The sequence below is a fragment of the Taeniopygia guttata genome, chromosome 4, assembly GCF_048771995.1.
Source record: "Taeniopygia guttata chromosome 4, bTaeGut7.mat, whole genome shotgun sequence".
In the NCBI taxonomy this organism is placed as follows: domain Eukaryota; kingdom Metazoa; phylum Chordata; class Aves; order Passeriformes; family Estrildidae; genus Taeniopygia; species Taeniopygia guttata.
The window spans coordinates 37,173,410-37,189,525 of record NC_133028.1 but is presented as its reverse complement, the minus strand read 5'-3'; the positions used below and the strand labels follow the sequence as shown (position 1 = coordinate 37,189,525).

The following is a 16,116-nucleotide window of genomic DNA, read 5'->3' as shown; positions in this document are numbered from 1 at the left end:
TTATATATGTACTATGCCTGTTATGTTTCCTGGAAGCTGTTTTCTTAGCATGAATGACAGATTTTCAATGGCAGTGTTATGGAGAACAAGTAGGTATTATGAGATTGTGAATTTTTTGAACATAGTGTATTTTAACATGCTAAATAATTACATGGCCATGTATGTGGAGGCTTGGATGGCCTGTACCAAAGCCCTGTCTTGAAGGGATGCTGCCTGTCATCCTGTCATCCCTGAGGTCTCTATAATTTTGCTCACAATTGAGGGCTGTTTATTTGATAAAGGAGGACTGCATTGGTTTTGACTGTTTTTTATTTAAGTGTAGGGCAAGCTCAGTGGAGGTGGGTTTTTGTACTGCTGTCAGACTGCAGTTTTTTCAAAGCACTTCCTGAAATTAGATGATGGAACCTTATTTGCAGTAAAAATGGTTTGCAAACAAATGACCTCATTGCTGTTCACATCTCGATGTACTTTGATCTGTCTGTGGGAATGTGAGTCCTGAATGAGCTTGCATTCTTCTTGGTAGCTATAGAGATTCCTGCTTCAACTGAAGGAGCTTAGTTGCTTATATTGTGAGTTCAGTGTGGAGACAGTTTACAATTTGACATATGGTGCTAACATAAAATTGGCAATACTTAACCTTAATATGACAACCTGTAAACTGGTAATTCAAAAGCTGCTGCTACTCTTCCTTGCTACTCTCTTCCTTGCTACTATCTCACTGCCGCTGAAAAAGAAAAGAGTATGCCAGCAGGTCATAGTGGAAAAATCTGCATCTCTCCTAAAACCTCCTTAACCATGATTTGGAGTCCCTTGCCTAAAGAGAGACACCTAAACAATCTACTTTCAGTGCCTTAAATACTGACACTAAAAATCTTATAGTAGTGAACTAGTATTATGCATTATTTGAGGAACAGAATGCAACTTTCAGCAAGCGCAGGCAGTTAAGTATAATCAAGACATTTGTACCACAGATAATTTTTTGAGCAAGAGCTCAAAAGAAACATATCTTTTCCAGCGACATGTGAATGTTGTTTCACATGTATGCTTATTTCTATTTAACTGTTGCTCTTTAAAAATAGAAGGAAGAATACAAAGAAAAATAAAAAATAGTTTACTGTTCCTGTTGTATTCTTTATATATGGAAATTGCCTTAACGGATTCCTCCTATTCTTCACGGCTGATATGAAGAAGAGCCTTTGAAGTAATTTTGCACCATTGGCATTGTTTTTATTACCCATCCATTCCATCCACGTGTTATAAAACTGACTTGACTGAACAGTCATTATGACAGTTTGACATATCACTTTCCTAAATTACATACAACTTATTTTCCAAGTTAGCAATATATGCATTAAAGAGCTCATTGCCATTCTTAAGTAAGGAGTATATTCACCCCCAAATGATGCCATACAGATCAAAGCATGAGATAGCATGACTTGCTGTGATCACAAGGATAAGCAGGAGGCACAGCTAACTTACAGAATGAAATTAAATTAAATTGTCAGTAACTAGTTATAATTTACTTTTTTTCTGTTGGATTGTAATTAGGTTACAGACATTTTGCCTGTGTTTCATACTACGAATGAAGCTAATCACAGGATATCTGATAGTATCAAACCATGATTTCTTCTACTTTTTTAATTAGTAACGCATAAAGTTGATTTTGCCCACCTCTCTGGTACAGAAATTGTTATACATTATGTTTACATGGGTAACTGTGTTAATTAACAAGGTTCTTCTTCAAGGATTTAAAAATTATTGTCAACACCCCTTCTCTCCCCCACTCCCTTCCACAACTGACTGGAAGATTCTTAGTTTAAGGAAAAAATGTTTTATCTTAGTTATGGGATGTCATTATCGAATGAATGAATTTCAGTGAGTATCTGTTTATTATGCGAATGATTTCCTGAACTCTAATGTTTGTCTTTTTTGTAGTTATTGTCCAAAATGTAAATTCACTTGCTATGGTTGTAGTTGAACAGCCTGTAATGATGCTATAGTGTTAGTTTAGGCATTAGGCTTTCCGAGGAATGGGAATTAAAGTGTGTATGTAGAGTTTTAGTAACCAAGTAGTTTTTTGTTCTCTTAAATGTTTAAAAACAAATAATTTCAATATCTCATAAATACCATGGTCAGCTCTTTGAGGACTTGACTTGTTTGTCAACCCTACTAACAGTCCTTGAATGGTCTCACCAGTCCTTCCTGCCAAAGATTTATTTAGCACATGAGCCTGATGCTTTGGAAGAAGATGAATTACAGTACTAATAATCCATTCTTTCCATCTTTCTGATATTATATACTTTGTTGGCCTCCTTCTGCAGCTCTCCTGAAGTGCTTAAAGCACATTGGCTTTTTCAACAGATGCTGCTGAGGACGTTGTTCCCAACTTGATGGCTTGGTGTAGTGTTAGCATGTGTTTGTCCCTCTCCCAGACAAATAGTATGAATAGTGTAAAGTGAAGGAATGAAAACAGAGGAAGTCTGGTGGCATATATGCAGAAAGATGAATCTGAAATGTAAAATAAAATAATTCAGTATAATATGTCTATAAAGTCTTTAGGAAGGAAATACATTTTTAATACGTATTTAATAATATTTCATTTATTAATTTTAATTTTGATTTGTTCTCTCATGTCAGCCAAAGAAAGCAGATAGGATTTTATCCAAATTGATGTCAGGCTGTACTCTTGTTTTCTGCTTTTGAGAATATTCTTGCTTACCAGCATTTTAAAGTGAAAGCTTTGCATCTGCTTGGCTTAAACAGAAATATTATTCTGAAAGAGGATATCATTATGTCCCTGAAATGAGAACAGCTGTACTGAGTCAAACCACAAATCTACCTAGCTTAGCATCCTATCTCTGGCAGGGGTTAAAAGTCAGTGCTTAAGGGAGAGTAATAACAGGGTAAGAGATCAGCGCCACAGTACTTGTACAGCAGTTTTTGTCTAGCTGATGGCCCCTGTCATCTGAGTGGTGGGTTTTAATTTTAGTCTTAATCAGTGTATTTTTCTTGAACTGAGCTTTTCTCACAACCGCTATTCTTTAGCACCTAAATCATCCCTTGCAGGCTCTCATAGCTTAGCTATGTTTTATGTAAAGCACCACATTCTTTTCTTTATTTTGAACCTAAATCCAGGTATAAATACTACTGAGAACAGATATAAGTGTCAGTCTTACTTAGGTTAACGCTGGCCCATGTGTTAGCACGGACTGACACGTGGATCTCCTTGTATGTCATAAATGCTAAAGCTCTTTTGTGTTTTTTAGTTTTCATCTACAGTTGTAACTGCAGAAAATATTTTTGTCGATACAAAAAGTTTTAGGGGGTATTATTAGCTTATTGCTGTAAAACTGCTGTTAAAAAGAAAAGGTTTGATATGAAACCAGGACAGAGTGACCTGAAACTAGGATGACTTGACTGTTGTGCCAAATACACATACCCTGATAAGCCTATCATGTGGTGGCCATAGGCATGTAGACACTAACAAGGATTATCACATGAATTATGTGGTGCTGTCGCTGTTATTAGAACAGATGGTGAAAATTTTATTTCCATTGCTACTTACTTTTTCGTCTCCTCAATTATGTGTTTTTCAGGTTGAGGTCTTCTTATTTGCTTAGTTTGACCTTGTAGCTATCCCATCCTTTGGATCTTCTTCACTGCCCCTTTCTGAACCCTTTCTAATATCTCTAATTTAAGGGAGGGGTCAGAACTTCACGCAGCATTTAGAGGATGGGCATGTCCTAGAATTGGAGTAAGTTTTTTCTGACCACTACTAAGTACTGGGCTCATAGCTTAATGGAATTCAAATATGCCTGGCATAATGTAGAATTATGTATTAACAATGTACAGAATTGCTGTTGACACTTTGTTCACAAAGCTTATTTATTTATGAAAAAGATGTAATATTCTCAAAGATAGGAGGTAAGCTTAACATATATATACATATATATAAATATATACATACATACATACAAACATATATATATATATATGGCTGTTGTGGTTTAGGAGTTGTACCCCTCAATTTAGTTCTCCACTGAGACCTTCCCCCCCATTCCTGCCACCCTGTGGGTGGATGAAGAGGAGAATTGGAAGAGCAAAAAGCAAAAATCACAGCTTGAGATAAGAACAATTTAATGGAAACAGCAATGAGATAAGGAAACTAACAGTAACAGCAACAGGAGTGATAACAAATGCATAGATAAAATAAAGAATGATTCACATGCAAAAATTCTCACCTCAGAGCCTGACCTGACTGAACCCTACTGCAGCCATGTTTTCCCAAGTGGAAAGGAATACCCTTCTTGGAAATTAGGGCGAGTCCCATTTCCCTGCCCTGGCAATGACATGAGGGCGGTGTGGAATAACATAATGTCTTGGTCGTGGTGGCTGTCCTGCTGAGCCAGGCCAGACATCAGGGCCAGAACCAGGACAGTGCTGTGTCTAGGGGCTCTTTGGTGCTACAATTGCATCCTCTCCAATATGTTTCGAACACCAAGTTGGAAATAGTGGCCAACAGTAAACAACCCTAAAAGAGAATAAGGGCAGTGGAGCAGGTAAGACCTATATCCCTGTATGCATCTAGATACGAGGAAAAACAGAACAATCTCTGCAGCAGGATTTTCTAGTCTGAGAAAGGGGAGAAGTGAACTTCAGGGAAAGATGCCAAATCTTCCTGTTGAAGTATTGTAACTACAGCTTTAGCAAACTGGAGTGTGAGAACACATATGCAAAGGTGAAAATGCAGCAGTACTTTTTTTCTTAGTTAAAGCCTATTTTTTGTAGTAGTTAAGAGGCTCTTAGAGAATCAGAGAGAGCAACTTGTTTGCAGAAAATAGCTTACTTTTCTTCCAAATGCTTCTCACATGATTAATACAGAGAAGTACATATTTCTAATGTCAGTGTAAAACAGATCAATTAAAACAGAAACAAACCACCAAAAACATACCAGAAACCAACCAACCAGCCAAAAAACCCCAAAAAACAAGAAAAAACCCCAAACAAAACAAAGCCTCAAAGACTACAAAGACTAACACACACCTCTCACACCTAGTAGCTGTGTGTAGTCTGTTGATGCCAAGTCTTTTCTTCCAGCCTCCTTGGGTTACATACTAAGTAGTGTTAGAGGCAGGCCCAGAAAGAAGTGGAAAGAAAATGGAGAGACTAACCTTGCTTTCAGTGTTTTGGGAGAAGATGTCAAACCAGTCTTTAGGGACCAAACTTTATTTTTTTTCCCCCATTTTATAAACATAAATAACTGGGGTCTTAGGTGTTAATGCTGTATCATGATTTTATTATTTCAACCTTTTTAAATCTATTTTTATTTCTGCCTTGAGGTTTTGCATGGCAGTGGGAACCCTTTACTGCTGTTTCCCTGATTGGCAGTGAAGGTTCAACTTCCCTGAGGGGAAGTCAGTCTCAGAATTGATTACACAACATGCTTTTGGCTATATGACCTGTTCTACTGCATTCTGTTTGCTGGTTGGGTTTGACTTCTGTTACCACCTTCTCTGTCTGGAGAGTGAATAAAAGCACCGTTGGAAGTTATACAAAACTCTAGGAGTATTATACAAAAACCTGTGGTCGGCTATTTAAAATTGAGTTTATTAGGTGAGAACCTGAACTAAAGTGTTCTCTGGTGGGTGAAATGATTGTGAGTAAAATCAAGTGACAAATTTGTGGGAAACAAGCGATTATGAAAAAAGAAACTGTGATTGAGAAGCTATTTCTTCTGTATAATAAAATGCAAATAGGAAAAAGTCTTACTGTGTTACTGCTATGCACTTACTTTTGTGGGTTTTTTTTGCTTTTGTTTTATTTAAACCCCATCTTCCTTAAACTACACAACAGCATATGCTATAAGTTTGTTTTCTTCTGCTTTTACATTGTGCTTGGTCTAAAATTTTTCGTGTTGATATCTGTCTGCCTTATTGAGGCTTTTTATGAGGTGTCAGTCTTCTATATATAGCCTGATACACTGATCAAGGACAGAATTCTATATACTATTAATGAAGGAATGAAGTTCAAGACTCTAATTTACAATGCTTCTAAAATAATTTATCCTTCTTTTTTACTGTGTATCAATTTGAAGGTATGTATGACTGTACTTTTTTTTCTCTCTCTTCCCTTCCTCCCCATTTTCTGTAGTTGCATCTTTGTTATATCATCCTGGATCATGTCTGGGAATTAGAACTGAGAGAACAGTGCTTGTCCTCTTATCGTCTTTCATATTCTCACAGCAGGCTCTGTGTGACCCATAGGAGAAAGTTGTATGATTTTATGCAGAATGAATGGAGTCAGGCTGAAGGGGCTGCAAGATAGTAGACTGAGACATTAAGAGAAGTCAGCCTGGTAGAGGGGTTAGACCTGAGCTTAATTTGGCTGCATGGTTTGGGAAAAGGGTTAACGAAAGAAGAAACTGGGAGAAAAGGGAGGAGAGTGAAGATGGGAGGAAGAGTAATGATGAAGCACAGAGGCTTTTGAGACATTTAATGTATGCTTTGGGCACTCTGTTGTAAACAGATGCTTTCATGCCTCCCTTTCAAGAGAAGGTATATACGAGTTAAATTCTTTTTGGAATGGTTGGAGATGGTAGCTACTTTGGTGAGTGCTCTATGTGTAGCATTTTTCAGGAGAACATTATCTTCTAGCTCTGCTGAAATAGAAGCTTTAGTTTTGAATAATAATAGGAAAGAAAATGACAGTTAAGAGTCACCAAAATCTTTTGCATCAGTCACACTAACATTTGTAATTATCAGTCACGTTTTTGGCATCTGTTGTTATGCTGATGAAATCATTCAGCATCCCAAAACTTATATTTGTAATTTCATAAAAGAGCTGTTTTTAATTTTCATTTTCTAGTGCAATAAAGATATATAGTCTGTCTCCAAAATAAACCAAGTAATTGAAAGAAGTGAGAGCATATTTATTTTATACATAGCAAGGTGCTTGGCTGTCTTCTTTAAACCTAGCTTACCTTTTAATATGAAATGGGAAGTGCTTCAGAGTTAAGGTCTTCCCTCCTGCTTTGGGTAAGCAGACTATCATACCTCCATGGTACTTCCCTTCTTTCCATTGGCTTTGTTTTGTCCCTTCAAAACATATTTTCCTGGGTGCAACTGATTTGTATAACTTCTGACTTGTTCTTATATTGTCAGATACTTTGCCTTGAATATGATTCTTCTCTTTCCCTAAATTGGAAAAGACCAGGTGTGGAGAGAGGATAAAAGTGCCTTTTGTCATTCTTAGTATGCCTTAAAGGTGTGTCACCTGTGTATGTTCCAGTATTTTCAGAACAATAGACTTCTGCAAAGACAGGTGCATCTAAGTTATGGTAAACCACAGCCTGTGCCTGCAGAGAACAATGGGAACACTCAGATGTGTGAAGTTACTTGGGCATGGAGGATTTCTGGGATTGAGAACTAGTCTATAATTACTGTGATGACATTTGGAAAACAAGCTGCTATACACACCTGCTGTTTACATGTGAGCTGTTCTATGTAGTAAATTGGCAATTTGAAGGGGCTCTCAGCCATTTAAAATAAGGTTACTGTTAAACTTGCTTTAGGCCTTACAACAAGTGTTCATAATATTTTGTACTAGAGACACCATTTCACTGACTATAATTTTGGAATTTGCAGAACTTGACAAGAGAAATAACTGGCATACTCTTTGGAATATAAAGTTGTCAGTTCAAGCTATACACTTTTTCAGATCAGGTAGAAAAAGGGTAATTTGGAAAGATTGAATTGCATAGGTGTTTAGCTATTTACAAAGGAAAAAGACTGCTTGTCACGTTAGTATGCATAGTATCTTTCTTTCTTTAAAAAAACAAAACAACACGAAACTAAAATCACCTTTCATGGTATTGTAGGAAAGTGAATACACACAATTGTGATGGGTATGAACAATGAGAACACAAGCTACTGGTAAGTGAGAAGGGAAAATGACTGCTCTGCCTTTTAAGAGTAGACAAAGGACTTACTTGGCAGCCAGTCGATAAGCAGTGAGCTTTGAAAGCTGTCTTTTTTAGTATTAGGTGGACTCTTGATATTTCATGTAGCAAATATTAAGTAATCTGTTTTACACTGCAGACTTCTTGTTATGACTTTCCCCCATATCCACAGTGGATCATATATGCTCTCAAACAAGTTATATCCTTGACCTTTTCCAGCTCAAACTGGATTTCAATCTTGGGCAGAAGTTTTGCATTTGCCGTAGTCCAATGAAGAGGTTTAGGCGAACAAGTAAGCTATTTCTTTGCTGTGACTGATTTTTATTATCAGTTGTAAGACATTGCAGGTTTTCAGTAGCAACATCAAACTCCTAAGGTAGAGGTGATCTTCCAGTCCTATAAAGGACGTCAAGTCCTTTATATCCTTTATTTCATATTCTCTCAAGTATGAAGTTGAATTTATAGTGTTATCCTCTATAATCTACATATAATAAATGCACTAACAGTTCATTCTGTAATAATTCTTGCTTCAGGTTACAGAAACTGTTGTATTTCTTCCTGCTATGAATGACTTCTTATTTAGAACCTTACAATAAGATTACAGACTACTTCCAGGTTCTGTTGAGGTAAGGAGTTAAGAATGCTCAGGGATTTCTGTTGTGTTTCTCTGGAAATAAGGTATATGGATAATTTGAAGTTAAGAGGTGCTTAGATTTGTCTTTTCACAGGCAAAAATAAATGGTGATAATGCATAATGGCTCTGAACGTTTTGCATGTACAAGATCTTAAAGATTCTGCTTTTTTTGTTAAAAAGGTTGTGGGAGGCCACTTTTAAAAAAAACATTTGTAGAGGTGATAGTAAATGGAGTTGTCTGTTTTTTAGAATTGAGTATCTGTGGCTCAAGGGTTCCCTTTGTCTTGGAGATAAGGTATTCTTTAAGGTTTTGAAACATATTTTGCTATATGCCCATTTCCCCCTGCCTTTTCTCACTTGTTTTTCCACCTCTAGAGATACCAGCATTTTCTCATGTTTGTATCAGAGCCGTATTTTTTAACATTTAGTATATTTACAAGCCTGTGAAGTAAATGTAACATTTCTTTATGTCCTTAAAATCATATGCAGTACACAGCTTGTAACATTGGCTTATAAGAGGAATTACTTCTCTAAGAACATATATGGAAAATTATTTAAGAAACTAACGCATTTGAAAACTAAAATAGCTCTGTCACGTTTACAGAGGTGCAAAAGGCATACACAATAAAATTAATTCCTTGTTTGCTGTGTGAATGAAATGGAAGCTGGCCTTGTGCAGTAGGCATGCAATATATTAACTTAGCTACCTGCTGAAGGGGAAGAGAATGAAAACCAATATGCATACCTTCTGTATGTATTTCATTACCACTGGACCAACTATGGAAATCCCATGGAAAACAGCATTCTTATAAATTGTTCTTATTAGCAATTGCAGGATATGACCAGGACAAGATCATACATTAAACATAAAATAGTATATTGATTCAATATGTAATAGTATCTGCTTCAAATGGAAGCATGTAGTCAGTGTAAGATTTCTTGTCTTTAGATCCTGGCTGTTTGAAGTGCTTGGGCTTTGCCAGTGCTGTAACAGCCAGGGCTTGATGATGCATCACATGAATGCCTTGGTTAGCATTCATGTGGGTTGTTGCCTATTTTGAGCCTGTGACTTTTTAGGGACTCAGACCATTTTATCAATGTGTAGAGTAATGCAAGCTAACTGTGGACTAGTGTTTATTACATTTTCTTCCACCCCCACACCAAGCTTTGTAGTGTGAGTATGGATGTTACACAGTTGTAATACCAGAATAAACACACCAAAAAATTGAGATACTACTCCATTTTAGTTAGATATGTAATTAAATTCTTGTTTCAATTTTTTTGATGACACATATTCAAATCTGTCAATCACTGCTGTAGGACTGAAAGTTCTACGTGAATGGGGGATAGGAGGTTGATGAAAGTGGGGTGAGCTGATCCTGTGGAGCAGAGGGGTTGGCTTTTGGCAGGTTAATGTTGTTCTTCCTTTGAGGTAATCGTTTTGATGTTAGAAAAGAGTAAATAAAATGCCTAGGAAGGAGGCATCTCCCCAGCCCCCAGCAATGCATGAATCTTCCCTTCTAGATAAAATGGATAAAATATGTAATATTTTTATAGATAAAACAGGTGTTTAGAAGCGTCAGCAGGCGTGGTTCCAGGAAGGTGCAGGAACTACGGGCGGCTCTTTGGCGGCAGGTTTTGAGTCGGGCCCCACCGTGCACCTGTTGACGGGGTGGCAGCTTTGGCGGGTTCACCTCTGCGAGCGCATCCCTCCCGCCGCTCGGCCGGCGCGGGGGTCCGCGGGGCGGCTCTGCCGGGAGCTGCCGCGGCCGCTTCCCGCCCTCTCCCGCCGGGCGCTCCGGGCGTGCCCTCGGCGCGCCGCGGGGCCGGAGCCGCGTCCGTGCGGCGGCGGGAGGCGCAGGTGGCGGGGCCGCCCCGCGCTGACATCAGCGGCGGGGCCGAGCCCGCTCCGCAGAGCCCGGCGCTGCAGAGCCACGGCGGCGGCGCAGGCCGGGCCCGGCCGAACATGGCAGCGGCCCCCGCGGCCAGCCTTGCGTGAGCAATGCCGCGGCCCTCCTGAGCCGGCAGGCGGGCCTCGTGTTCGTCACGTCCATGGATGTCTCTTCCGATCCGTATCTGCCCTACGATGGAGGGGGAGGAGACGGAATTCCGCTCCGGGAGTTGCATAAACGAGGTATGCGTTTGGGTTACTTGTTTGCATGGCTGTACGTGCGGGACCGCTGTCCGCGTTGGAAACGGGGACGTAAAGGCTTGCTAATTATCGAACTGCTTTTTTTCGCCTGCCCGATTCCTTTTGTGGGAGGAGAACTCAGTTCTGGCTGGTTCCTGTGTTGTCAGGGATTGTTTTCTCTGCGGGCAGATCAGTCCTGCTTCACATCTCATCGCCCTGTGACTCCATCTTCGATGTGTGGCAGGCTTGCCTTTCGCTCCCTCTCGGGTTTTTTTATGTGTGTGTGGTTTTTTTTTTTTCTTTTTTTAATCAATAAAGCCATCTCGTGAAGAAAAAACTCTCCAAAAACTGTGTTTGTCTTTGACTACGACCAAATTAGCTAGAGTTAGTAAATAGAGTATTTACCTGCCTTCCACTAGCATGAATAGGAATAGTATTTGTCTGGCTTTGCGTTTCCATACCTGGTTTTAAGTCTTGACCGGTTGTTGCCGTTTTTGATATGCCAAGGGAAAGCTCTGCAATGGTATTGTGTCAGCTCAGCAAATATCGATGAACTCATAAGGAACTGGTACTTTAGGTTCTCTACACTGTTGCTTGTAAGGAAGCAGATTTAGAAAGAAACGTGTTCAGAGGGGGAAAAATTCTCTTTTGAATTTACATTCTGTTTCTTGCTGTAAATTTAAAGCAGAAAAGATTCTTCTGTAAAGATTTGGTTTTGTTCTGAGAAGTTGTAGCAAGAATAAAATGCTTCAAATTCTGAAAATACAAGTATGTTTTCTTGTTTGGATTGGATGGTCACAATGTGGCATTTAAAACAATAAATGTAGTGAATTTCTACTTTTGTTTAAATTGGGCAATCTAAAATTAGAAAGTTATGAACATTTATAGCTGCTGGCGTAAGCATTAGAGAGGAGGTAGGCTGAGAACAGAGATAAGATTTACATAAAATGATTTTTTTCTCTCCATGTAATTTATTGGTTTGCATGTCCATGCAAACTCTTATTTCTGTAAATTAATCATTGGTTTGCATGTCCATGCAAACTCTTATTTCTGTAAATAAATCAGATCATTTATTTTCATCTGACGTTTTATCTGTCTTTTAGTAGTTTACATAGAAGGTGTTTTTATGATTCTTAGAATGTTTTTCAGCATATCTTAAGAACATCAACAAGTTCCAATTTAGACAAGCAAATTTTACAATGTCTAGCAAGTGCTAGGTAGTTCTCTAAGTCAGATTTAGAACCCCTTCTGAGAAATTGAGGGGAGTATTTTCTTAAAAGATTTGCGAAATGTGACTTTGGGATGTTACCAAAGCTGAATGTAAATACCTGAAGGGAAGGTGCAAAGAAGGTGGAGACAGAAACTTCTCAGCAGTGCCCAGTGATGGGACCAGAGGCAGTGGGCACAGACTGAACATGGCAGGTGCCCTCTGAACATCAGGAAACAGATTTTCATGAGCACTGTAACAGGTCACCCAGACAAGTTGTGCAATTTCCTCCCTCAGAGACATTCAAAAGCCATGTGGACATGATCCTGGGAAAACAGCTCTAGGTGGCCCTGCTTGAGTAGGGGGTTTAGACAAGGTAACCTCCAGAGATTCTTTCCAACCTCAACCATTCTGTGAGTTTAGATTTGTAGATAGATTTAAATATGAGAACTGCAAAACAGTCCTAACATGACACTTTCAGACTCTGCAGTTATAGTCAGACATTGAAATGTGATAAGCTGTATATTCCTGGAAAATAACAGGTTTTAGTTGATTTTTACAATACAGAAAGTAGATATTTGCAGTGCAAAGTGGTATGTGGCACACAGAAGTATTGCTGTTAAATATATTGTTTGCAAATACTGTAATGAAGACTGTGGAGGATTCAGCTAGGTAGTTCCATTGTGGTGACACTGCTGGGGGCCAGCAAGACAATTCCCGGTTGCGGCTTGTCATTTTTGCAGTTCCACTGAATTCTGTTAGGGCTTGTGCTTCCCATATTCTAATGTTTTATTTCAAAACAAATGTTACTTGTGCTTCTTGGGCTTGCTCTAGTGAGTTTAGATTAAAAAAAATCCAAGCAACCAACAACAAAACCTGAATAGTGTCACCATAATCTTTTGCAATTCTGCATTTTTCAAGTACTTATCAAACCATGACAATATGTCTCATAAGCAGATGATTCCAGACAAGTTTGTTCCAATAGATGTAACCAAAAATTGTGACTATTTCCTGCTGGTTTACAATGTCACAGTAATCTGTTACCGTGATGCAGCTATTAAAATAAAGCTGAAAATGCTATCAGACAAAACCAGAAATTGAAAGTAAATTCTTCACATTACTTTGTGTACTAGCACAATATTTATTTTCCTGTCATGTAGATTTCACAGCATTGTGATAACAAGCTCAGAGACCACGGGTAAAGATATTCCAAGAAAGCAGAATTAATTGTCAGAGGCTGGTGAATTTTTTCCCTTATTCACATGCTCACAACTGGTATGTCCTGCAGAGTAATGTTCACGTCATGCACAATTGCTTTGTAACATCAAGGCATTTGTTGCACTGATTGACTGCAGTGGCTCACCCAAAGTAGCTGTACCTCAGCAATTATGAAATGACTTTAAATCAGCAGGGGTCTTTGAGGTTTAATTAACGACCTTCACTAATGTTCAGTGAGATGAAATAGGAAGTATTATGATACATTATTATTAAAGGTCTGATCCGTTAGCTTTAGATCCCTTGCGTTAAGATTTTTTTTCCCATGCAACTACACTATGAAACAAATGGAAAGATTTAAAATTACGTTTGTATTATTTGTATTTAGCTTTTATGTTAATTACTTACTACTGTCTCTTAAAAAAAAAAAAAGCCAAACAGATATTATTGAATACTCCTTAGTAGGAGCTCCTTTGACTTGTGCTGTCCTAAGATTTCTTTTTATGTGATACTAAATGCGTAGTTCTAGACCTACTTATCCTCCCTGACACACAAATAAAAATTCAGGAACACAATTCACTTCTGCTCACTTCTCTACTAAAGAAGAGTTAAAAATACTACTTCTCAGAAAGGGTCGAAAAGTTCTGATGTAGGATTGAATATATCCCAAGTAACTGGCATGTACATTTTTAGAATTTTTTGTATAACAAACCGTATACTGCAACATATGTAAATAAATTACTTGTGTTGCCCTTAGATTTTTCTTTGCATTGTTTTTACTACCTTGACCCTTTTGAAAATTCAGAATGGTCAGTATCTTGCTTATTTTCCAGCCATTCACATACATGCTCACACTGACCCTCTTTTTATTATTCCTAAATAAGCATTAATTTAACCCCAATTTAAAAATTTGAAATCTGAGCAATAGCAGAACATGTATGGTGGCCAGGCTACCAGATCAAGCAAGACTTGATCTTTAGTAGGCACAAGCTTTGTTGACTCCTAGTTATTTTCTGCATATACATAAACATGTTTTAGATTTAAGAAAGTCCTTAGATTTAAGAAAGATTTGGAAGTCCTCAAGGAAAATTATTGAAATTTTGTTTTGCTAATAATCTCTAATAGAATCAATAGCCAAGAGATGTGAAAACTACATGTGTAAAGAACATGCTAGATGTACCGATGACTTAGTTTTTTATAGACCTGATTTTTTTGGGAGATAACATAAGTCACAATTTCATTTATCATGCACCAGTCACCAGCCATGAAGGTGCAACTTCTCTTGCTTAGACAATACTGATAGAAACAGGGGAAACCTCTCAGCCACCTGGAGCCTCACCTGCTACTGTAAACTGTGGGCAGAGAATATTTAATAATAGCCTAGGAAGACTTTGAGTCAGATGTATACTGAGCCAGTTCAGATGCTCTTAAGTGCTAAAACTTATACTTTGGTATTTTCGACTGCATTTGTGCTTAAGGTTTTTTTTATGTTTAGGAATTAGTAATAAATCAAAAGTCAATACCAGTGTGACCTTTGAAATAAATGGCTATGAAAGTTGTGTACACATGCTCAGAGCTAGAGCTTGACCCTGAAATTTTATTGGTTGCAGAGCGAGAGTTAAAAAATTATTTTTCTAGATTAATTACATGCTCACAACATAAAATGTGATCAAGATTATTGTCATTCTCTAACTTTAAATACTTCCAGAAAAAAACCTAACTTGGAGAAACTCAGTATGATTATGACACTGTATTTCTGCTGTGCTTTGTTTTAAGGTTCCATGTGTAAAAGAGGGATAAAGATCTTCAATTATGAGTTTAGCATATTTGACTTTGGTGATTACCATGAAGTACCATCACCTGTAAATACAGTTCATTTAGGTAGATACAGGTTATCTGTCCACATGTGCTGTATAACTGGTAAGTGTCTCTATGAAGTTTGTTTCTCAGTTTTGGAAATAATTTTTGATGCATTTTTGAGATATTAGAAAACTGTTAAATAGACCAAGATTATGCCCTCCTTGGTCCTGAATGTGGTCTGATTGGGATAATCATATTAACAGAAATCCTGCTGAATCCTGTCTTTGCCCTCTAAAACAACATATAAGTAAGTTGCTCTTATGTACATGCAGCAGTGACACTTAGAAATCTAATTATCTAAATTTCTGGCATTCTGACTCTGATGGCCTCCGTCATTGTTAGATCATAGATAACTCCCCTTTTGTAATGATTGCTTTATCTAACCTCATATATTTTTATACCTTCTATTTTTCTCATCTCCTTCCTCATTATTCATCTTAAATATAAGTTGTAAATGTAGTAGTGGGAGGAGCTCAATAACTTTTCACTTGCATATCTGAAGTCCCTATTCATCATAGACATAATTAAATAAACATAATCCATCTGCCTTTATGACTAGAAGAAAAGAAATCTATAACAGTAAATCTTTATTTTGGCGCTGTATCATAGAAACAGAAATGTTTGTTTCACTAAAGTGAAAAGCCAACGCACAGGGCTTTGGTTTTTTTTCCCCTGCTCATTTGTGGTGGACACAAATCTTCAAAAGTCTTGGTTTAACTCAGAGGTGCTACTATTGAAGTTTGATTTCACTCCTACTTTTTAAAAGGTTATTTATGCCCCCTGATCTATTTGGGAGCAGATGAAATGGAGGGTATTATCATGCAGTACTTTGGTAAACAGTACAACTTATCCTTGTTCCTCAAAGCTTGTTCCATATCTTCCTGTTTCTTATTTATTAGATTTTTTCCAGCTGATTTTTTTCAGTTTGTGTATATATAGTAGTGTCAATTTTATATGCATTTTGATTGTAATGCAGAGACCAGTTTCTGTTTGAAAGCTTTTGATACAGTTAGAAGAGCTAACTCAAGAGACATGCTGAAAATTCATAGTTGCAAATGGAATGTATTACTCGATTACAAAGACTTTAACTTTGTTAATCATCAACAGTAGCA

At 37.7% G+C, this 16,116-nt stretch overlaps 1 protein-coding gene across 5 annotated transcripts in view; it reads left to right on the top strand.

The window, feature by feature from the left end:
* Positions 1 to 16,116, top strand: part of CLCN3 (chloride voltage-gated channel 3) — a 60,551-nt gene that overhangs the window by 13,766 nt on the left and 30,669 nt on the right. Inside the window, exon 1 of one of the 5 annotated variants that reach the window (XM_030271377.4) lies at positions 10,431 to 10,725. The exons of 2 other annotated variants lie outside the window; for them this stretch is intronic. In XM_030271377.4, coding sequence (XP_030127237.1) covers positions 10,644 to 10,725 — 82 coding nt within the window. In that variant the 5' untranslated portion in view covers positions 10,431 to 10,643. Of the gene's footprint in view, positions 1 to 10,430; positions 10,726 to 16,116 lie in introns of those variants that run through there. 2 more of the 5 variants (XM_041715840.2, XM_030271380.4) reach the window with 2 other exon arrangements.